The 26,094-nt window shown below is 34.6% G+C and overlaps 1 protein-coding gene across 1 annotated transcript in view; it reads left to right on the forward strand.

Moving 5' to 3' along the window:
• The window catches only part of LOC128239409 (carbohydrate sulfotransferase 3-like), a 102,011-nt gene extending 76,132 nt beyond the window's left edge, over positions 1-25,879 (forward strand). Inside the window, exons 3-7 of the mRNA XM_052956036.1 lie at positions 18,654-18,756; positions 18,944-19,045; positions 20,264-20,338; positions 21,025-21,140; positions 24,907-25,879. Coding sequence (XP_052811996.1) covers positions 18,654-18,756; positions 18,944-19,045; positions 20,264-20,338; positions 21,025-21,140; positions 24,907-25,268 — 758 coding nt within the window. The 3' untranslated portion in view covers positions 25,269-25,879. The remainder of the gene's footprint in view (positions 1-18,653; positions 18,757-18,943; positions 19,046-20,263; positions 20,339-21,024; positions 21,141-24,906) is intronic.
• The last annotated feature ends 215 nt before the right edge of the window (positions 25,880-26,094 follow it).

Here is a 26,094-nt window from a genome sequence, read left to right on the forward strand (position 1 = left end):
ATTAGACAAAATACATACTTAAATTGAATTTTGATTAATTAAAAATGGTTTAATGTAATTTACATACAGATATTTTCTACGTAAAGTATAAAAACTCTTAAAGAAGTAAATATTATGCAAATTATTGAAAAACAAAAAAAGTGAGTTTAGCTTAATCCTGTTATAAGAGACTTAAGAAGTTTCGAGAAATTGGGCCTAGATGCACAACATTTTATTACTGAATAGGTCACGCGAAAATAAATATGTGCGTGTATGTATTACATGAAATATTGGCCATCAAATATATATGTTTGCAATGTAATTGGCCAAAGGCAGTATGCCGATCTGCCAATAAACTTTGAAACTTTGAAACTATGTCACATAGCTGTGAACAATGAAAGAACTGAACAGAACATAACAGAAAAGAACAGAACATATATTTTATTATGACTTGTACAAAGTACATCATCTTCTTAAAGGGGCTGTTTCACGTATTGGCACCAAAAAAAAAAGTTTTTTTCTGTAACGAATCTCAGGACAATTATCTTATAGAATGTGTTACGCTTTGATATTGTAAAAAGTACCAAAATGTAAAAAAAAATGTGTCGGAGACCGGGTTCGAACCCGTGTCGCCAAAATTGCAGTCCAGCGTCGTACTCACTGAGCTAAAAAGGCTTACTCTATTCGGGTGACATAAGTTATAAACCTACCTCGGTAATATCACGTGATAACACCGACTAGCCAATCACGCAAAAGAAATGAATCCTACCTGGTAGACATACCCAATAATCTTTTTTAAATGAAAAATACGAAATAACTGCTAAACTTAGATAAATTGTAAACTATGTGGCACTTCAGTTAGCAAGTTTCAATGCAGTGTACACATGGATGCCAAGTTTATGTCAGTTTTCGACAATTTTCTTTAACTACAAATGAACAATAAATAAACATATGGTATGACATAGGTTATACATTATATGAAATAAAATCATATGTATATTAAAAAGTGTATATTCAAATCAGGTGAGGATGAACAAAACTGTTATAATTGTAAATCAATATTTAAAGTTGATCTGCTAATACTCAGAGTTTGTTTGACAAATAAAGATAATTTCTAATAAAGTTCATTCAGCGCCAAAACAGTCATTGTTTTCACACAAGCACGCAAAAAGAAATAAAGTTTAAGGTTTATAACTATAATAATTTTGAGAATAAAGGATCAGGCAAAGATTGTATAAGATTTGAAAAATCATTTACAACATCATCTACATATTGTCCAGTGCTATCAATATTATTAACAATTGTATTGAATTGTGGCAGACAGCCAATAATATTCATTTCACACGTTTCGTAAGTATAGCGTGAAATATTTGTCTTGGCGAAATGATAGTATTTTAATACAGTAGTGGTCAGTCTTGCACGAGGATTTCGTGCTATATTGGTATATTAGCGTGTAGAGTCATTCTACCAGTCGAGTTCACTCAGTTCACTCCGTAACCTAAATTTCTAGTTTTGAAGGTCGTGCAGCCATGGAAGAAAATAACATTTTATCTAATTTAGAAAACATTATTACAAATAAATTGGATGCTTTTGAAAAGCGTATTTCGGATAGGCAACACGTTTCTCAAGCTCAGCTTTCTTCGATACAAGAGAATCTCGCCCAGCACGAGTCTTTTTCTTTCCGGCAAAAGGGAAATGAAGAACAGCATAAGGTCAACGCGAAAGTTCTTGGCAAATTGAAAGAAGCTGACGGCTATCTCCAGGACTCCTTGAGTAACCACTCCGCGGAACCCGTGGCCGAGGCGCACAGGAAAATTTCAGAGGGTATGGACATTTTATCTCATAGACAAAAAATGATTAAGCTTGCGGATTCCTCTGATAGTGGATGGAAAGTTGTTCAAGAGTATGAGGCTCACCCTCTTGCAGAAGACTCGGATGACGAGAAGAAAATCTACAGGGCCCAGATGAAAGCGGACCGGAAGTTGCGTCAAGACCGGCTGTCACGTGGTCGGCGTTTCGCGCCCTATCACGGAGTTCCTTCATCGGACAATGTCGACGTGAGAAGCAGGACCCCTTCTACGATACCTGTGGTCGGTGGCGGTGGTACGCAGACGAGGCGTCTGGGCCTCTGCTTCCGATGCGGGCGTTCGGGACATTGGCGGGCGGAATGTAAGGTTGTGGTGCCTGACGTGGGTGCTGTAAGCGATCAAGCAGTCGTCTTTTGTGACGCCAGTGGAGCTGGGTTTGGTGGTTATATTGAAGGCATTGACGACAGCGTCGTGGTAGGTTGTTGGTGTGAAACTGAGAGTGATTTAAGCTCGACTTGGAGAGAGCTTGAGGTTGTATACAGAGTTTTACATAGCTCAGTTGGCTGCCTGGAAGGGCGTGAGATCATTGTTAATTCAGACAATAAAAATGTGCCTAGCATTTTGAAGGTTGGCAGTAAAAAGCCTTATTTGCATGATATTGCCTTGAATGTTGACAATGTATGTAACACGCACAATATTACACTCGTCCCAAAGTGGGTACCTCGGGAAAACAATACTGAAGCTGATTTTCTGAGTAGGTGTACGGATAGTGATGACTGGTCTATTAAGCAATTTGTTTTAATGACTTAGAAAGTGTATGGGGACCGCATACATGTGCTCGTTTTGCATGCAGCTACAATGCGAAATGTGCCAATTTTAATTCAAAGTACTGGTGTCCGGGTACTACGTCCGTTGACGCTTTTAGTGTACAATGGTCGGGAGAGAACAATTGGCTAGTTCCTCCACCGAGATTGATCAATGACTGCATTATTAAGATAAAAAAGAACAGTGTAAAGCAACATTGTTAGTTCCTATGTGGAAATCTGCTCCGTTTTGGCCAATATGTTTTCAGAGTGACGGCGAAAAGGCTGGTTTTGTACATGATTGTATTGTTTTTCAGCCTGGCCGTCTCACAAGGCGGGGACACGGAAGGAACGGAATTTTTGACGGCAGGCCGCTTAAATTTGGATTTGTGGCTTTGAGATTTATGTAACTCATGTATGTTTATGTTTCGCAGGCCTAAACCTGAGAGAGGGTATCCAAAACGAGTTAAGCACCAGTGGATTGGATGGTGACGTATTCGGTAATCTGTCGGACAAGATGGCGAACTTTTTGGCGGGTGCAAGGAGTGACAATACGAACATAAAGTATATGAGTTATTTTAACAAGTGGAAGCATTTCATTACATCAAAGGGAGGTAAGCAATTCCAGCTTCACCAAATCAGGTTGCCTTATATTTGACTGAATTAATCGACAAACGCATTTCTAGTTCTGTGATAAGCGCAACTGTGTACAGCATTAAATGGGCACATTCACTCAGGAATTTACCGGATCCTACTGCTAATTCATTCGTGTCAAACCTGCTCGAAACTGCAAAAAAGAATCCTTTCAAAACCGACACAACGTAAGGATCCCATTTTAACTGACACGTTAATAAGTTTGTGTAACAAGTATTCTAGCACTACAGATGTTTACATTCTACGTGATTTATGTATGATTGTTTTAGCGTTTAATGGATTTTTTGCGTTTTGATGAATTGATTCATTTGCATTGTAACGATATAAAGTTTTACGATGATTACTTCACAATAGCTATAAGGGGAAGCAAGACTGACCAGTATCGCAGGGGCGATAAAGTAGATATTGCTATTGGTTCTACAGCGGCTTGTCCATACACTTTGTTACAAAGGTATTTTAGCGCAGCAAATTTGTCTAGTCTGAAAAATAGTGTTTTTTTCGGCCTATCAATAGATCGAAAGATAAATGCAAACTCATTTTAAAGAATAAGCCACTGAGTTACACGAGAACTCGTGAGTATCTTTTGGCTAGATTGAGAGAAGTGGTTGGGGATTCGAACATAGGTTTGCACTCTTTGCGTGCAGGTGGCGCCACGTGCGCGGCGAATGCTGGTGTTAACGATCGTTGTTGGAAACGTCATGGTCGCTGGAAGAGCGAAAATAGTAAGGACAGATATGTCTGTGACTCCTTGGAGAGGAGGTTGCAAGTGTCTAAATCTTTAGCTTTGTAGTTTGTTTTTTTCTTTAAAGATTACTTTAAGTGTAATGATTCAAAATTCGTCATTTGTTTTTTTGCAAAACATATTATCTTTTTGATAAGCTATTCTTTTCATCTCATTTTTCGAGCCCGCTCTTTTTGTATTCTAAACAACTCGTCTGGTATTGCACATTTGTGTTGTTGTTTTTATGGTAAAAACGAAGTATAGCAAAGACTATTCATTTCACGCGTTTCGTTAGTATAGCATGAAATATTTGTCTTGGCGAAATGATAGTATTTTAATACAGTAGTGGTCAGTCTTGCACGAGGATTTCGTGCTATATTGGTATATTAGCGTGTAGAGTCATTCTACCAGTCGATTTCACTCAGTTCACTTCGTAACCTAAATTTTCACCTCAATATTTTTGGTGATTTTGTTTCACTGTTTTATATCCATATTGAAACCAGACAAATGAATGAGGTTCGACATTCATACGAGGGTTGATCCAGAATTACGTGGACTTTTTTAATAATTCAAACATCATTTCACATAGAACTTAAAAACTTCACATTCAATACATATAACATATTCTACATAAGTCCTGCAATTTTCAGAGCAAAACATTGAATTTTCGCTGAATTGCAATCAAATGACGATACATGGTTGAACCCGACCGGCACAGTCCAATGACGTCGATGACGTTGCGCTCATAAAGCGTCATATTTTTTCGAAGCATTACCTAACAACACTGACACATGGCGCGTAATCCACTGCATATATTATAAAAATATAAATAGATGGAAAAAATGAACCCCTAAATCGTCTCTTAAAACTCTTTGCACTTCCGTATCCTGCCCCGACGATGCTTTCTTCAACAAAAACCGTCAAATGGCGATCCACTCTGATGACGTTCTTCACCAACGTCAAAAACGTCGTGCCACTCGTCTTCATCTGGATTTTTCCTTATCGTCTTCTATGGAATATCATCATTCTCTTAAACGTTAATGCCAGTTAAATACTAATGAACGACACATGTTGCTTCATTTTCACCTCGGCCATCATTATCATAAATGCAAAACTTCATCGTCTCGCGCTTCCACAAAGTCCGATGACGCCATGTTGTGTCCTAGACTGTGCTTGTAATCAAGTCAGAATATAACAACTTTCAAACGGAAATGACTTAAGAAACTTGAACAGTATATTAGTATGAAGTCAACGTAGTATGTGACGTAATTTGGCGGAATTTCATAGATAAACATGGAAGAAAAGCATGTTGTAAGAGATACATAAAAAGATTGTAAACGTTAATTTAAGACGGTGTGCCGACCGTGCGTTCCTGTTATTTTACATTCCGTAATTTTGCAATACTCATTAATTTTATAGACCTAAATTTCATACCGTCTATGCAGAATACTTTGGACGAAAAATATAGAAAATATGTAAGAAGTCCACGTAATTCTGGATCACCCCTCGTACTTTGTGGATCGACACTAGGCAAACGAACACAGGTTTCCAGAGTTAACCGTCTCTGGTTTTTCGTGGCCGGTCGGTTGCACTGCATAGGACTTTATTAGCCAGGGAATTTTATTGTGTTGTGCTCTACATAAATACATGTGCTCGTTTTATACTTACTTAACCTGACTGCACGTCATCATCTAATAAACAACTCGTCTGGTATTGCACATTTGTGTTGTTGTTTTTATGGTAAAAACGAAGTATAGCAAAGACTTCCTGGGCGAAACTGTTCTCTCTGTTCATTGTTCCATTTGTACGTTATCTCTGATCTTTCTTGATCTTCTCGTGTAATATAATTACATAGCAATTTAAAATGCAAAAGTCACTCCATGAAATGAATGGACAAATATTGAAGTCGCCAATCATTGAAAAGTTTCGTTCATGCATCAATAGATAACCTATAACGAACAACTATTATTTGAAAAGTATGTATAATTATTTGAGCGGCCTACTCTACCATTAACAATGCGTATCGATGACGATTTACATAAATCTAATAACTTGATAGTGTGACTTTTATTTACAATATCGATGGAGGCCCGCACAGGGGTACTGTCTGGGTCATATTCTAAATCGTTAAATAAAATATAAACATTATTATGCATAATAAAATCATGCATTTTACTAGTTCTACTATTTAGATCGCCATTTATAATTACACAGCCTAAACCACTGAGCTCAGATATATCGTTTTCAAGCGTGTCAAATAAATCAGCATTATTAAAAACATTATAAGCTGGCGGTTGTCAACCCCATAAGTAGACACCACATAAATAAATATCTTATTTAGTCTTAAAAAATGAATGATCTGGCTTTAACCAAATAATTTTATCGTGATGATTTCTGATAATTTCAAGTCCATTTTAAGTGATCCTTATAATACAATACAATACGTCCACTACTCCTACGAGCATTACGATGTTGAAAGTGCGATACAACCATTTAAAGATACATTGCTAAGAGAACTAGTCCATGATTAATATAAGAAAAAGATATCAGAATTAGAAACAATATATACAAAATCATGTGATTGTTATGTTAATAACGCGTGTGTTATACATTTGATCTCATTTTACTATTAACGGAAAGAAGTGTGAACGGAAATAAACGGGCAATTTACGTTAAATGTTATTGGTGTTTGTTTCATGTGTAGTCAATACAATGGCGATGGGCTTTACATAAGTACAAAATACGATAATAATGCAGTTGTTTGAATTTGTATTAATGATAAAAATAATGGTCATTTGAAATTTGTTTTCCTAATCTAACCTTAACCCTCGATCAAATGACATGTACACTATGTCTGGCTTCTAAACAAGATGAACATTGATCAGGTAACTCTAAATTCATCGAGCGGGTCGATAGTTAGAAAAAAACACAAACACGACTTATGACTTGGTATACTGTTAAGTATCCATCACTTTCAACTTCATTTTGTTAAACGTTTACCACAGGACAGTACCACACGAAGTCGCGATGAAATCTCCTAAGCAACAATGGAACCATAACCATTATTTTTTATTCATAACGTTTTCAAGGCATGGCGATCTACCTGATTCATTGCAAAATGGTCCATTGACAGAAAGATGTGTACACAAATTGACGACTCACGACAAGAAAGCTGATTTGGGTCATCATTGGAATTGATTAGGAGTTCTGTACATTTGCAAGTGTTGGAATAACACTCCCCGTTCTTCTAGTTAAGTGTCCATTTTCATGCAAATAGAGGTTATAGATACAATTCAGAGAATTACCATCAGTTATAGTCGACACTAAAGGACTAACATAATTGAGAACAAATGCGACTATAAAACTCATCAATGCAACCTGAAATACACTCTGGCCAATCCATACAAACATCATCTTTGCAATTTTTTTGACATTCACAGCATGCATCAATTTCAACTTGTTTGGCATATACATTCATTAAAATTTGTTCCCGATACATTCTGTTGATACACACTTAAAGTGTTGTTCAGGACTAACGTACCCATGTGTACATACAAATATATTTTCCGATTCAAATGCTCGATAAAAATAGGTTGTTTCATTTTTCCATTGTAGCATGACATTCAGTAAAGTGAACTCAGACGGAAATAGTTTATGATCACCATAATACCCATACTAACATTCACCACACGTACTTCCCCTAAATCTGGCCAGCATTCATAACAGCTTCCTTTGTCATACAATAAATACGATTAGTAGTAGAACAGTTTCAGTAGATTATCGGCAGTTATGATTATTACGATATAATGGACGCGCTGTGCTATATTTTCCGGGAATGGCCAATGTACATGTCACATTTAATTCCCTCGAAATGTTATGTACAAAGGCTAAATGTCCGATTACCATTATAATTATTATTGATTAAAACAATAACTGTTATCAGCAAAAATGTATTTGAATATCAAAACAATAATTATAATTGTAACCGAACCACAACGAGTGGTAGTAAGCCGCACGGGCAGTTACAAGAACCGTCAGGTTCGACACAGGGCAAAGGCAGGGAGGTTGGGTGTGAAGAACAACTAAAATGTTTCCATTTTTTATACAATCTATTCAAGAATTCAAGTTCATTAATTAAATTCAAATGGAAATAACACTATGAAACTAATAAATGCCTTAGATACACCTAGCTGCTCAGGCAAGCTATAATGTAACTCTAGGCTGTAAGTTTGAAATAATCCTGTCGAGTGTCGAAAATTGACAAACACAGTATAAAAAGATGAACTCCAAGTAATTTATTTATAACTATAAAAATCAAGAGAAATTTCACATCTCATGTGCAATAATTAAGTTTATATTGGAAAACCTATATGAAAAATGTGAGTTGCCCATAGGGAATCCACGCACCACCATACCAGAGCCCAGGGAAGTTATTTTTTTTCTTTTTCATAAAATTTATTCATATAAAACAAACATGTGGGTGGAGTGTATAGCGCCCCACCATACATGCATCAAGAAAACACAATAACAAAACTAACTGAAACATATATATATATATATACAAGTACAAAATACGTTTTAGAAAAGATGAAAAATGAAAGTCACATAATAACACTGGCCCCAATTTCTCGAAACTTCTTAAGTCCCTTATAACAGGATTAAGCTAATCTCACTATTTTTGTTGTTCTATAAAATGTGTTATATCTACTTATTCAAGATTTTTTAGAAATTATTTAGTAATAATCTGTATGATTATCAGAATAAACCATTTTTCATTTATCAAAATCCATTTTCAGTATGTTTTTTGGCTAATTGAAATAAGCGACTTAAGCCTGTTAAGCTTAAGAACTTTCGAGAAATTGGGGCCAGATGTCTCTGGAAAATTCTCATTGAGCATGATAAATATTAGTAGTTGAATAATGTTTATATTACATAGTTTAAATGGTGAAGACATCGTTTGAAGACAGAAATCATGCTACAACACGTTCAGTCGGTCTTTATGTAGAAAGAAAAACCAATCCAAGTATGGTTTGTTAGATATGAATATAGATACAAGTAGCACAGTTTAATTTGGTTATAAAATCAACCAAAAGACAAAGCTAAACAACTTTATAACAAGCCTATAGGTTGCTAATTATAAAATGTTTTAATGATATAATTTATTCCAAACAAGCTACTTAAAGAAATCTATTCCATATTTAATTTCAAAATAAGCATATTTCCCAATGAATCATTTACGAACAAAATGAAACTAAAAAGATTTGCATATACAGTTATTAATAGACATCAGAGAGTAAACTCTGAATATAAAATCATATGAAAAAGTATAACTTAAGCTTTATATGAAATTGATAGAAGTACAAATTGTAAATCATACTTATAATCCAGATATTGTAATAAACCTTTATAGCATGGGAAAATGTAGTAACATGTGCCCAATAGTCTACACTATAGACTTCCGTCATAGTGAGTTGGTAGAACCCGTTAAATAATTATTACTGATTGAAACAAGAACTGTTATCAGCAAAAATGTATTTGCATATCAAAACAATAGTTTGTAGACATGATATTAATGTATGTTACAAACAGTGAATAATTTAAAGAAGAAACATTATCTAAACATAAAAGAAGCAGTCAGCATTAGTCATTGATGCCATGTCAGTCACGCTTGTATGATATGACTATAAACTTAAACTACGTATCGCGCAATTGTCCGTTCCACTAACGGTGGCCTCAAGTGACCTTAATTGGACAATGACATGACAGAAGTTACGCAGGACATTTTCCCATTTGAATGGCAGTAGAATGACTTTAATCAACAAGTGGTTTGTTAATGATTATGTTTTTGCCGTGTCGAAAAAAGGCACATAAAGAGGCAATAAGAATGGATTTATGTCAATATTCAATCCGGAACAAAAACGGATCTGTCTGCATTCAAGTTGCTATTGTTTAAAGTATGCCAGTTTTAAATGGGCACAGTGAAGCATTAATGTCAACATCGACAGCGATCCTTTACCTTTTTGGGGCTTAGCATATACCATTCGAAAAGTGCAAATAGTTGAAAACAAATCCATTTAAGGGAAGACATTCTGACTTTTCTATTGTCTGATTATATCGTTTATTAAAAAGATACACGAGACTTAAATGTATAGAAAATCAAATGCATTTTTTATGGTCATATATAATTTTAACTTTAAAATATTGTACAACAATTGCAAAATGAAAAGGCCAAGCTATTTCAATAAACACATTTAAATTTAAATACTAAGTTATTTTTAACGATTCGGTTAAAAATTATATTTATGTGAAAAACTACAGCTCAGTAACCAGAGTTTGATTTTACGCCGCTGAAGACGATCCCGATCAATGCTCTATGACTGCAATACTACTCAGGCGACATACGATAAAACTGAGCACCATAGGAATGATATAATGTATAACAACTTCGAACTAGCTACGGTTGTCAATGATGTAAGAAGAAGAGACTTAGTAAACAAATTATGGTTAATTCTAACTTCTGCGTTTTATTCACTGTTTATGGATGCATCCCTCCTTATTGTTTGTATGTTTTGAATTATCTGTAGCTCAAATGCTTTTACTTTGTTCAATAATATGGAAGGATTAAATCCCTGAGTTTTAAAGGCTGTGATATAAAGGACAAAAGTCTGTTGACAAAGACGTTTTTAATTTCATATTTGGATCAGCGTGACATAATTGACATAAAAATCCGATTTATTATTAGAATCAATTTTATTTTGAAATGATTGGAATCCAAGACACCTGAGTGCAACGTTTTTGCGTGATTCCTTTGGGAGCCCTTGGTACCACTTAATGCATTGCCGGTGGATTCTTTCCAAGGGGAGCAACTGGTTCGATGTGACACCGTTCCAGAGTTCGCTCCCGTATAGATCGGCTGAAAGAACTTTCGTTTGGTAAATGCGTTTGAGGTGATATTAAGCCCGTTTTGACCAATTCCGCAGTTTGTCACACTGAAAAACGTGTTTTCGAAGCTTATGACAGCTTTCTGTAATGTTTTCATTGATACTTAATTGTTTATTACGGATTCATCAAGTAAATAATCGCCAAGTTTCCATGTCCTATTGCTCTTTCTATTTTCATTAAATACGAAAACTTTACATTTTGATGGATTATAGTAAACTCTTTCCTTTCGTACTTGTTCTATTCTGAAATGCCAAACGAAAAGCACAAATAATGTTTCAGTTTCTTCACTCTGCATACTTATGACACTAACAAATAATTCGGCCATAATGTCTACATTTGATGTGAAAATATTACCCCTACAGCAAACGCTGAAAACAGTGCAGCATTCAATGATCAGTGTGTGTATACCACGTGATAAATTGCGTCATAAATGCTACGTCGGAAGGCAATATTTTGATTTGAAAAGAAGAAGACTTTAAACAAAGATAACTTCACTATTTCTTCACCATTTTAAATGAAATAAAGCGCAGTCTACGCCGCTTACGGAGCCCTGCCTTCGGCCTTTACCAGAGCTTAATTGCGAGTTTGATTTTTTTAAACACTTCGACAAACCTTTTCACAATACGGCCGTCTGACGAAGCACTGTTAAAACATGATTTTGGAAACAGGTTTGTCGAAGTGTTTGATGAATCTAATGACTTTATCAAACTTCGGTAATAAAACAAATGCATGGCTCTTTAAGCGGCATAGACTGCCCTTTGTTTCATTTAAAATGGTGGTGTAAAAGAAAAGTTATCTTTGATTTAAGTGTTCATTTTTAGCTAAATACTGCCTTCCGACATAGCATATATAACGTAATTTATCACGTGGTATAGACACACTGAATGATAGTCATTTACATGTCAATGAAATGGTGAATGACAAAATCTCACTAACAACAGAAATGAATTATCTCTTTGCCGGTGCAGTTCTGAACTTCACTTTATCGTTTAATATCAACATGAATTAAATCAATTTAACATGTGGTGATTGTTTGTAAACACTGCTGATCTTGAACCTTGACCGGTATGCTGTAGTCTTTGACTTGCGTATTTGACGTATTTTAATGCAATTACTTTGACTGTAAACGTATGGAATAAAATTGTGTTTTTTCAAGAACTATTATTTGGCATATTTAAATATAGGTATCTAGTGTGCCGATATCAACAGGGAAAAACAATTGTCCCCCTTTGTAAAAAGGTATTTGTTAAATTTAATTTATCGTTTTTAATATACAAAGTAACAGAATTAATAAAATACTAGGTTAGTGCCGTGGATGTAGAAAGTACGCATAGTGTCATCACTCTGGTAAACTCGAATAATCAATACTAGTGAACAAAAAATAGTTTGAAAGCAGACGATGGCCAAAATCCATTTTAAATTGATGAATACATAAATTAATCCCATTGATCACAAGGGGTCCATGACGTTTTTTCTATTCACAAGTTTTAAAAGCAATCCACCTCTTTACAACCTTATATAAATGAAATACCATTGAGTTTTCACATTTTATTCGATCCCTAGCTTTCGTCCTAAGCAGAAGACTGACTGTAATAGTATTTGCATGAAATATAAGCTTATCACGTGAGTACGAATACCTTGTGTTTAAATGTTGATTACACAATTGATATCAAGTCAGTAGGACTTGCATATTCACCAATTACGTAAACCAGACATACGGACATACGAACTACTACACTATACTTCTGTCGTGGGTAACCTACAATATTGAAATAAGGTTTTATAGACATCCATGTATTCTTACTGGAGTTAACATTCATGTATTCTGAAGTGGAATGGACACCCATTTATTCTTACAAGAGTGGACAGTCGAAGTGGAGCGTGAAACTCACGTATTCTAAGTAAAGTGGAAACTCAAGCATTCTTACTAGAGTGGAAACTCAAGTATTCTCAAGTAGGTTGGAAACTCAAGTATTTAAAGTGGAGTGGAAACTCAAGTATTGAAAGTAGAGTGGATACTCATGTATTATAAGACGAGTGGAAACTAAAGTATTCTAAGTGGAGTAGAAACAAATTTTCTAAGTGTAGTTGAAACGCATGTATTCTAACTGGAGTGTAAACTAATGTATTCTAAGACACATGGACATCCATGTATTCTAAGTTAAGCGGACTTCAATACTAGTAGTTGTACATGACTTGGATACACGTGTTTAGTGTTGGGCAACTATTTTTAGACGCCCATTAGTATTTTTTAACATCTTATAGTATTCAAGAACCAATTGTTGGAAGTAGAACCGAGTGTAGGACTGCTACATATAGATGCAGTAGGAGTTAACACTCAGACGAAAATAAACATGCATTTGGTGAGTGTTATTTTAAATTAATATAAACGTATCAAACTGTTAACACCGAACCATTTCAAACAAATTGTCCGATCAAATCATTATACTAATTTTGGAAATAGGTAAAAAACTGTTTTAAATACCGCTGCAACACAACATTATCAGAATGTCAGAGTCGCAGCCAGCAATGTTACACCGAATATTTTAGCCTAACCTGCAGTAACCAACCACAATTAATCCTAACAATAACCCGCCGTTACGTAACCCTTATACAAATGAAGAACTTACATTTTTATAGATATTTTTGGGAAACTGATAATATTCAAATTGAGTATTGAGTTGTGCCCATTTACGTTATAGACGACACCCCGAACCAAGATGCAGAAGTTGCTGTTGTTCTTGGTCGCCGTTGTGTGCACGCTGCTTCTGTTCCTGCTTATCATTTCAGGTACCCCTCGATTTAATAAACATAAGCATTATTTTGTATCAAAATTGAGCATACATCGTTATTGTTTAGAGTACTCCGAGTGGATTCTAACCCGTAAACTGAGATCGAGAAAAGATTACGATATAAAAACAACAACAAATATCATTACGAGATCATTGTTTGACTGAAACTATGCGTAGAGACTGATATGTTTTTTGCAAGGAATATCTTTTTTTATTGACTTACAAGCAGATAAATAATAACTGGTGTTGCTTTTGTTTTGTAAAACCATCTGCGAATTAAATAATTTTGCAGTTCTTTTCATGAACATACAATCGGAAGATATTTCATTCGGAAGATGATTCATTGTAATGTGTTTCCATGTCCAGATGCTGAGGTATCTTCGTTCAACATGTCCTTAAAAAGGATTGGTTTTAACGACCTATGGGGTATGGGCTATGCTTCTGGAAAACGGGATACTAGAGTTCAAAATTAAGTAAGCTTTGATAAAAATATTAAATATGTACAAGTTTAACAAGTGAAACAAATACATTTTTGTAAAAGTGCGATACATTCTTGTCAACAAGGAGAGGAAAATGCCAAAGAGGAACTCCTAAATATGAAAGCGCGGGCGATGAGAGACACCCTTCTGTTCTACGGAATATCCGAATATACTCGAGAAAATAGTGAGAACTGCGAATAGCTCGTAAGACTTAATCAAGTTATAAATAACAGCTTGGCACAGACGTAATGAGTTTCGACCAATCGCTTGGGCTCGATGCAAGGGGACATGTATGACTTGCCCTATTGTGGTTAAGCTCCACAACTACAACTCCCGAGAGGCAGTAAGGGGGATCCCTCGAATTGGACATAAAAACTACTCTTAAATCGGAGTTCAATCCTCACAGGAGTACGGTGACACTCTAGCCCATCGTGAAGGTCGCTAAAGAGTGGAAACACCGCCCGAATAATCGGAAATAACTTAACATCAACTGAAATTCAACAAAAGAAAATGTATTCGGAAAACTACGTGACCTTTAAACTAAAGTGTTAAAGACAGTCGAGACGAGTCAGAGAGCTTGGCTTTATATTATGGAATGTCAATGGTCTTTCGAGAAAAATGTCTGATATTCGCTTTAGACATATATACGTATAATATTCTTATATACATTACTAAAAAGTATGACATTTTGTTCTTATCAGAAATTTGGGTTTCAAAACATACTTGCTTAAATCTAATTATTAAAGATTATTTATGTGAACATATAACTGGGAATAAGTCAAACAACACAATTTAACACATATAACCCCCAAAGAAACTCTAAAATAATAGGGAAAGACAGATTTGATTTTTTTGGAAGAAATATAACTTGGTTTTGAGAATTATCACCTTTTATTTGACAGATATATTGAAAATGATTATCATATTATTGGTAATGGTCGACTGCACAGCGATCAGCGTGTGCGCGATTATACGTTTCGTTCAATGAATTGGTCAGGCGTAGTGGATTATTCACTTCTTATGCCAAAAAATATCATTCATGAACAAATACGAATTCATTGAAGCAAAGTCCAACTAAAGGTAGAAACGCAATTATAAAAACAAATTTAATTTGAAGGAAAAAGAAACTTGGCAAATCTGAATAAATTAAAACCTAGGGAATTTTGGAAAAAGAGTTATGAGTCAATACAAAAAAGTCCCCCCCCTCCAATTTATGTGAATCTAAATGCGTCGGATATTAATGATCATTTTAAAACGCTATTGAGTACAACAAACAATATTTAAACCCCAACTTCTATTCCCTAAATGAAATGCCTTTCGGCATTTGCGTTTATCAATTGATGAACGCAACATCTTCTGATATGTTCGGATCGCAAGTCGTCGCATAACAATAGTAAACATGAACATTGCTGATCTTGTTATTGTTTGAATTGTGTCAATAGGTGCCATAAAAATAAAATAAATATTTTAGAAAGAGTTAAATTATGATATGTTAAATGTATCGTTGCCATAAGTGTCTCAATTTTTCGTTTAAAGGTGATTTCAACTGATTGATCTTTTCCCGCGTTATCTTGACGTCATTTGATAAAATTGCGTTTATACCCCGATGATGACATCAATCCCGCAATTCGTTCCTTAAATAATATTAACCCAGAATTAAGAGGATATATTAGCGATGATTATCTTGATAACGAAGTGAATCATAAGCGGAGATAATGGAATTAGTATTTTAATACTAGCAGTTTAGATGGAATAATCGCAAAAATGTATAAAACTGTATTTACCGATATATCACCGTTTTTATTACAACTATTAAATCGAATATTTCAACAGGTGAATGTTCAAATCCTTTGAGGAAGGTATTAAAATGTCTGTTTTGAAAGGGGGCAGTGTGGACGATCCAAAGAACTATAGAGGAATAGCCCTCATTGATATTCTTTCTAAAATTTACTCTAAAATATTGCTTGATAGACTGACACAGTGGAGCTTTTCTAACCATGAAATTATGAGAATCAGTTTGGTTTTCAAAACGAAAAGTCTACGATTGATTGTATACAATACATTCAAATATTGCAAAGAAAAGAAATGGTGGAAAAGTCGGATGTTGTTTTCTTCGTGAATTATATATTTTAAATGTTAATAATACTATTAAAGGTATTTGCGCCATTAATGATGTTAAATTATAACTATTTTTATTTGTCGATGACGCTGTTATATTTGCTCAGACACCACACGCCCTGCAATCAATATGCAATGATCTACAAGACTAAAAGTAAATACATCAATAACTTAAATAATGATATTCGAAAGAGGGATAAAAAACTAAGTACACTTTCAACTTAAAAACTCAAATCTAGAAATAATTGAATCATCCAAATATTTTGGAATAACGTTGCTCAAATCAATTCTTAATTACGGATCAGAAATCAAGGGATATCATCCAGCAAATGACATAAAGTTAATTCAATGAACAAATATGAGAAAAAGCTAAACGTCAGAAAAAGTACCAATCTATCTGCGCTATACGGTGGATTTTGTAGACACCCAATGATCATTAAACGAAAAATAAGAATGCTTAAATATTGGATAATAATTTTAAAATCTAAATACACATCACCAATGAAATAAAACGTATGCAATGTTAAAAAGTGAAGTTAAATTTTTTATACTTACAATGGACTGAATTGGGCAGAGATAAAGAAAATATTGTATGCAATTTGAATGTCAGTGATTTGCTTGAATCAAGGTATACAAACCATTCCGATCCAAATATTAAAACAAAGACTACTCGATATATATAAACAGTCATGGAATACAGATATTTATGAATCAAACAAACAAGACACATGGTTAGCTGGTTAAAGAATTAACTTAAGGAAGAAAAATATCTAATAAGACCAAATAGAATCGAATATGTACATTTTGCAGCATGAATGTCCTCGAGAATAAATATATCATTTTCTCTTGGTATGTCCAAAATATAATAATTTACGAAAAGAATACCTAAAACATATTTTTCCATTGGCAAACAAAACAAATATTCGTTACACTTACGTCATCAGGCAGCAGAAGAAGTGTGCAAAATGTAAAAATAAATATTTCATGCATTGTTTTACGATCGAGAACTTAATATTGTTTAGAATATTTTTTATACTAAATAATCTACTTCTCTATGGAATATGTCTTTATATGTGATTTGTTTCAAATACTATGTCTTACGGCTATGAATGCTGCAACATTGTATATATGCATGTATGTATTATGTATATACGTATGTACGTATGTATGTAATATGAATTGCATTAGTCGACTATCTATGGCATTAATTGATTAGTAAACAAACCTATTTAAACAACTTTTTTCCGAACGCTTAAAGTAAATTTTATTGCAGCAATTTAAGCTTGTTTTTTTCGATTTATTAAAAGTATTCTGACCTAGATTAAACTTAATGTTATAGAACGTTTAATGTAACGCTAAATTTATAATATGCTTTTAGATGGTTTATAGAGATTTATCAGTGAATAAAATTGATAGTAAATCCTTTCAAATAGTTAAAACATTAGTCGGATATTATTGTCAATTGTTTTGAAATCAAGTTAAGCCTTCTCTCACTCAGCGCACAGGCTGGGGCACAATTTCAACGTTACGTTCGCATACAATATAGCCGGCTTTACCGAAAAACACAATTAAATGTCCTTATATGAACGTTGAAGGAATATACTAAACAGAAAAGAAATATATGTTTCAATGTAAGATCGCATTATTTTTACCTCATTAACACCAAAGTAAACATTTCGCTCGTGGCTTCTCCGATCGAGATTATAAGGATCTTCCATGGCCGAGAGTGTAAGATAGGCTCATTCCGACCCGAGCGTAGGGTGTTTTCCGCTTTTTCTCTCACCTCAGTTAAACAAAATTAAGTAAAAATGTATTTTTCGCTGGAGCTCTTTTGTGCTTAGTAAAAATAATTGCGTAATGATATGCGATCATTCGTGGTTGTCATGGATATGCGCGCAATGATTCAGATTATGTTAATAGTCAAATCGGTCTTCAAATAGTTCTAAGGAGAGTGAAGCATTATTTCTTGAAAGGTGCGTGAAAACTGTTTTATGGTGACATTTGAAGCGAGAAATAATTAATTAGCGTTCTAAATATTGACAAGGTTTCCATGATGCTACAGACATTCTTTAACATACAGGAAAAATAGTTCATACCTAAGTCGAAATATACCAACATTACTTTACACTTTAATGAACTTAAATATATCGTCATCATTATACTTGAATATGAAAATGTAATAAATCAAAATGTTCGAAAAGGTCTAGAGATTCAATATTGCTTAGAACCCGATCCAGGCGTTCCATCTGAATAAACTAAAATACTGCCGGCGATAGCATTTATTGCTTATTTCACCATTTTAATCTAAACCCATCCGTATATAACCAAACACCTCCTCTGTCACATGTGCATTACAGCTTATACCAGCCTTGACGATCGACCCCCGGAAAGATATGACCTGCTGGTGAATGCCTACCAGAACGGAGGATCCCGATTCACATCGAATCTCTTCGGCTTTAGGTACATGTTGAGGAGAGTTTTCAGAGAATTCACTGCTTCATATCATTGTTGTTTAATTAAAGTGGGTAATTGTTTTCATCGTTCAGGTTTCAAACCTTGATTTAATTTTTTCAGTAAATCTGGTATTTTTAATGCCTCCTCAGCATACACCAACGGTAAATGACGTTGTTTTGCCTGTATGTTCCAGGCCTGATGCATTCTACTTTTACGAGCCGCTTTGGCGATTCTCTGTGCAAGAGTACTTCCGGTCGCCAGGCACCGTCTGCAGCATTCTTAACAACACGTGCAGGTAAGTTGCTGCAATGTGTACAACTACATACACCTGAAAAAAGTGATTAAAAACTGTCCACAGTCCATATTTAGAGCCAGACATAGAAAATTGTTTTGCAAATTGAGTCAGAATATCTCTTTTATTGCTATCGGCTTCATGAAGCTGTTATCTTCACAATATGTGACTTTCTTTTATGTTTTTTGCTTTTCGATGAAATATGGACTTATATCAGTAAAATAATAACAGTGTTTTTTCACTACAAACTAAGGAGTGAATGTATATTATAGTGTCAGACCTATAGGGTACAGGCTCGCTGTTGAGCTAATTTCTATAGCAAGGCGGTTGTGGTGTCGACCCGAAATGTACCGGGTTCAAACCCCCGTTCGAGCATAAACTCTTTCTTCACTTTAATTGTGTCAAACGTAATTCAGTAGCGCATGGATGCAACGGTAACGGAATCTGTACTGGTCAGTGCATCCAGGTTTAGGGGTCCGGTCCGGTCAGTGTGGCTGATAATAACAATTTTATCTTAAAAAAGGTTGCATATGATTATATAAAGATATGTCTGGAAATAAACATCACTTGGATTTTATTAGAAAATGTTTATCTTGTTTTCCAAACTCTTTTTTTCACTTACAAATGAATGTTCTTACATTTGATTTCGTAAAAAACAAATTACGGACGAAAATATATGCCAGAACATAAATTCGATGTAATGTTATGAATCATTTGTTTTTCACGCAACATTTGCCTAATCATTAAAATGTTTATTCCATCCACCAAAAAATAGTCAACAACCAAGCGTGGTCTTTACTTTTTATCTGGAAAACGACCCGTCTTCAAGCATATCAGACCGATGTTTGAAAATGAGTGTTGAATGAATATCCATGTAGCATAAAACAAGATCTAAAACTGTTATATATGCAATGTTTATTTGCAATGAACTGTTTACATTGACCAAAAAGGTACCTGTTTGATGAACTTTGTGTTAACTTCGCTAGTGGTGACATCGAAGTTGACGGCTGTATGAATACATTATAAGATATTGCATATGATATGTCATATAAGCTACATGGCATAACTTTTATCAAAGCGAAATCATGCAAAGTATAATAAAACAATAAAGCTACCTGGTTAAATAATGGTCGTTCGTCAAAATATGATTTTCAACATCACTCGTGAAATAAAAACGATCTTTCACTGATATCAACAAGCATCTTCTTTATTATATCTTAGGGAACTAGGATTGGCTGCTGTAAACCGTGCACGCGACCTAAGTGACATGAAGCAGCTGGTGGCTGAAGTACCCATGTGAGTGCCTATATTGTTGGGTATACTAGACATTTAAATATAAATCTTTATAAATGTACACAACAAATCTCGGAGAAATGAAGACTGTCGGTAAAAGTTTTTGTTTTGCCGTTGTCTGGTTATGAGCGTGTGAAACGCGCATAGTTTTGGCAACCTCATTTCCAAGTGAAATATAATATTAAGGGCAATATCAAAATGTTGTATATTTCGACTTGGAAAATGATTGAACAACAATAGATAGATGTCAGTATGAACTTTGAATAAGCTTTTTTATGAGCAGATCGTTGCAGAAACCTGCGTTGTTAATATTGACACTAAGGTCAATGTCATTTTACAAAGAGGTTTTTAGACACCCAGGGTTGTCGTGAACATTCCGTGTAAATATCATACCAACTTATGATATACATTAAAAAGCATCGTTATACCTTGTATATATCACAGTTCCATTCAAACCATCATTTAATGCACGGTGATTGGAAATGTGACCTTTTATTATCTGACATGACGTCACAATGTCGAATTGTACGTAAAAAGACCACGAATTGTAATAATAATGAACTACACTCCTTCTTTAAAACACAACTGAGATTTAATTATACATTCTTATTTTCTGACTGTGTGTATTATTATATGATTAGATACATGTTTGTACCTACCCGTGTTGTATTTTGTGTAATGCTTTACAGGAACTCCACCGTAGGCGACCTGATGACGGATGTGTTCGCGGACATCTTCCGCTGCAACTTCTCCCGAATATCCAGTCTCGTCCAGCAGCAGGTCACAGACAACCTCAAATATGCAGGTCTGTATAGCAGGATGCTTGTTTGACCATAATCCGCCGCTTGCCACTTAAGAAATGCTAGTCACGCTTATGAGAGAACGATGAATAAATTTATAAGTAAGCATAAAGAAATAACAGCGCGTAAACTTTGTAATTTAAAAACCCACAAACCCAAAGAGTACTGGTCGTATCTGAACAAAGTCAATAAAAAAACTCGCTGTGCTCTTTACTCCCCCCCCCCCCTATCAGATATGTATAACCATTTCTAAACTCTGAATGATAGTAGTAATCAAGAAGTTTTCGAGTTGCCTCCCTTAGACCGCACAATAAATAATGACATACTAAATCGGCCGTTCTCCCGTTGTGAAATTAAAAACATGTATCAACAATTTAAATAACGCAAAATGCCCGTCTCAATTTTATTGCTTCCTTAACGAACACATTAAAGCTACGTGCTCATCTCTTATGCCAATTTATGTAAAATTATTTAATATTATCTTGGAGACCGGTCATATACCCGAAGTTTGGACAGCGGGTATTATTCGGCCCATTTATAAAAATAAAGGGGTCCAACAAGGAGAAAATTTGTCACCGGTAATGTTCGCAATTTTTCTAAATGATTTGGCATCCTACCTTCTTAATCTGAACAACACAGGAGTCGAAATAAGTGTACGCAATGAACAAAATTTGGTTACCTATTTAAAAATACTCGCCCTACTTTACGCTGACGATACAGAGCTACTTAGCGAAACTAAAACTGATTTGCAGCAAATGATTGATGATTTTGATAATTATTGCAGTACTTTTGATTTAAAGGTCAATATCGATAAAATAAAGGTGGTTGTTTTTGGCACTAATAGGCCGACTCGCTATAATTTCAAAATAGGAGATATAATAGAAACGTTTACTAAATATAAATACCTAGGAGTATTCTTTTCAAGCTCTGGAAGTTTTCTAAACGCAAAAAAAGACATTTAGTTGAACAGGCCAAAAAGGCAATGCACTTACTTTATAAACGTATTTACAATCTAGATATACCGACAGACTTACAATTACAATTATTTGACCATACAATGTTGCCAAAACTAGTATACTCTGCTGAGGTATGGGGCTATGAAAACCTAAAAATTATTGAGCAAGTTCATCTTATTTTTTTAAGAAAAATAACAAAAACTAAAATGAACACGCCTGCTTATATGCTGTATGGTGAAACTGGACGATACCCATTAGAAATTACCATAAAATGTAAAATGATAACATTCTGGATATCCATTCTTCGAGGTAAACAAACTAAATTATCACATATTTGCTATAAGTCTATGCAAAATGATAATTCCAGATCTTTTAAATGGATCACATCAAATCAATTTTAGATCATACTGGGTTTTCCAATGTATGGCTAGAACAATCTACAAATATAAACCCTAATTTACATAAACAAGTCCTTATCGACCAGTTTAAACAAGATTGGCACTCTGTAATGAATAACTCTAAAGGCAAAAACTACTCACTGTTCATGGAAACCCTCGAATTAGAAAAATACTTTTTAAATCTTGCTCCTAATTTGAAACTCTTTATGAGTAAATTACGTATAGCGAACAATAAATTCCCGATTGAAATAGGAAGGTATAATAATGTTGACCACGCAGAAAGATACTGTCATATTTGTAGGTCAGACCTTGGTGATGAATACCACTACTTATTAGTTTGCCCATCCTTTTCAAATGTCAGATGAAAATACCAACCAACCTATTATTTCAATAGGCCAAATACAATTATATACAAGGAACTGTTAACTTGCACAAATGTTAAACTATTGACAAGAGTAGCCTTATTTGTGAAACATTTAATACGCAACGCATGTCAGCCAGTATAATTGCTCTAGGTTTTTGTTAAATTGAATTAATTATTCTGAGTTCCCCAATAACGTTTGTAATTTATCTATACGATATGCTTGTCCAAGGCACAGCCTTTTAAAATCTGGCACTATATTGAATATCCCTTTTATCCCTCATATTTTGTAAAGATATTTAAAATAACTGTCTCCCTCTTTTCCATGATAAGATATATATATTCGATACATGTACGACCATGACAAAAAATTACAAAACCATTGTATTTCCGCCACTCGAGACAAAGCCATCGTTTCTTTCTATTAGTATAATTAAGCTTTTATAGACACTGCTGACTAAACTTATTTGTCCTCATGTTGTCATGTATGTATGACCTGAGTGTAATAAAGATATTTGTTGTTGTTGTTATTGTTGTTGTTGCTGGTATGACATTAATATAAGTTATTAATAGATTAATACATGGTTGATCGTGGGATTTCGGTTGATAATTGCCCAAGTGGTAAAATAATTGCCCGAGGGATAATTATCAACAAAAGCGATGGTCAACCATGTATTATCCTGTATAATACATTTGTTATATCCTTTATCAATGAATTGAACTGGTTTAACCATTATTTTGTGGAATAATAAAATATATGATTAGCATAAAACTGGGACATAGCAAATTGCTTATGAATGGTATTAACTGTGAAAATAACGAGTGACTGGAAATTAAAATAGCCAACCTTTTCATAGCTGTTTTCAGAATAAGTCTGCAATATTGCCGTTCTTCAAATATTTCCTTTTTCTTCGGCTGATTTTGATGTTCATTACAACAGGAGAGCAAAGCTAGGGTCGATAAAGCCTAGGAGAGTTCGGGCAAGTATTCCATAATCGTTCTCATGTGCCGTGATAATCTCACGGGAGGAAACGATAATCAATTTTGGCGAGAAAAAAATCTATAATAAAATGTTACTATAAATAGTAACGTGTGCATTAATTAAAGCGTATATTACTTAATACAGAATCACTGTTGAACAGGGTTTAATCGATTATTTGCATGGCGATTATATGTTTTGCCTCCCTGGCCTATAATCGATATCATGTGACGGCCCGTAACCGGCTCGCGCGTTAATTCAATTTTCGTCTTAAAATTAAATTTTGCGACTTTGAACTAATGTCTTAACTAAATAATCACAATTTATTGATCTGCTTGAACAGATTAATTGTGAAAATCATAAAAGGAGGCAAACGCGAACGCATTTTAGGAAAATGGCTAGTGTTCGATTACTAGTGAATACTATTAGGGCGCCGTTTTTAATCCGGTTTGCCATTCAAAAAAACAACAAAACAAACAAAGCCCCAAAATTGTACAAACTTGAAAACAACAACGTTGTTCATACATATTGACAACAAGACTACGAGGTAGACCTAATTGTTTACCATATAATAAAAAGATGTTCAGCTTGCTACGAGTTCATTTTTTATTAAACTGAATTGTGAAATTCAAGACATAAGAAAGGAAGATGTCAGTGATTCCTACGCAACAAATTCGGATGAACGTGTTGCTGGAAAGTTGAAACTGATGGAAAAATAAATCGGCGACAAAAGTTTTTGCCTTTTTCAAACATTGTACTAGCTCTCAAAAACTAGAATACATTTGAGTGTAAGTTTACTCATCATCGTCAAGCCTAAAATAGATAAGAATGTACAACTGGAGTGTAGGTAAACCATACGAAGAATAAAGTAAATTTATAAAAGAAGAAAAAAAAACTATTTTAAGCTGTTAATACATGTTGGAGCGGGATGTTATGAGGTACTCGGGCCAATTTTCGCGCGACCGACCGGCTCCGCCATGTTTAAACCTCTAAATATACTGCTGCATTTTATATCATATGACTGTATACTTGCTACCTAACAATTTCTCAAAGAAAATTAAATTCATAAACTCCTAGGTCCGAGTTGGCGGCGATACACGGAGTGCCGTTACAGTAAACGACAGCCGAGGGACATCTGTCTGCCGATGCAGGCCCTGTACTGTTCTAACTTCCGGCACCTGGTAGTCAAGACGCTCCGAATCACCACTGACTCATTGGGTCCTCTCCTCGACCGGAAGCCCGATCTCAAGGTCATCCAACTGTTCCGTAACCCATTCGCTATCATGAATAGCCGCCTGGAGAGCTCCTTCCAGTCGATTGTCAGTGACTTCGTTGAAATGGGAGAAAGCCTGTGCAGAAAAATGGAAATAGACTATCAATGGTTCCATGGATCTAATGAAGAAGCACCCTGGCAGGGTAAAGATAGTATTTTACGATGATCTAAAGCGTAATGTGAGTGGAAAAATACAGAGTCTTTACAGTTTTCTTGGCATGGAACAGCGCCCGGAAGACGCGACGGCATTGGACGTTGTTATCCCGAACGAAGGCGACCTTAACAACAAGACCATCGAGGACTTACGGAAGAAGGACAACACACAGTGGTGGAGAGATAGAATTGACTTCAAATTGTACAGAGAGATTTTCCAACGGTGCACAAACGTTGTTAAAATATTCAGACTCACTGATTTCAAGACTGAGGAAGATTTGAGGAATTTGAACATTGCCGACATGCACCTACCGGATGTTTTCAAGATATAATGCACGTGTTAATGGTCTAGGAAGAACTTTGTGTCGGGGCTGTTTATTTCAAAGAGGTTAGCCGACATAATATTAACTGTCTCGATGAAATACTCATTTAGTATTTAAAAAAAGCACTCAAAACTCACTATTTCACTAGGATATATGGAAACTGATTATTTATAACATCAAGTAGATATTATTAGACTATATATAATTTTAAAACTGTATCATATATTTTTTAGCTTTTAAATGTCACTACCTATTACGAATGATTTCATTATTTTGTAATGTTGTATAAAATGATTTAGTTGATTGTGTTCTCTGTTTTATATTACCATAAGGCTTTGGATTTTTTAAGCGTTACAATATTAAGAAAGGTTGTTTTGTTTTTCATTTCATTTTGCTTTGTTTGTCTATAATCTGTGATATGAAGTTTTGATTTGAATGTGTATTTTTATATGGTATTAACGCGATAAAACATGGTATATAACAATAGCAATAATTATTATATTGCATGATTTTCTT

Source organism: Mya arenaria, chromosome 6, assembly GCF_026914265.1.
Source record: "Mya arenaria isolate MELC-2E11 chromosome 6, ASM2691426v1".
In the NCBI taxonomy this organism is placed as follows: domain Eukaryota; kingdom Metazoa; phylum Mollusca; class Bivalvia; order Myida; family Myidae; genus Mya; species Mya arenaria.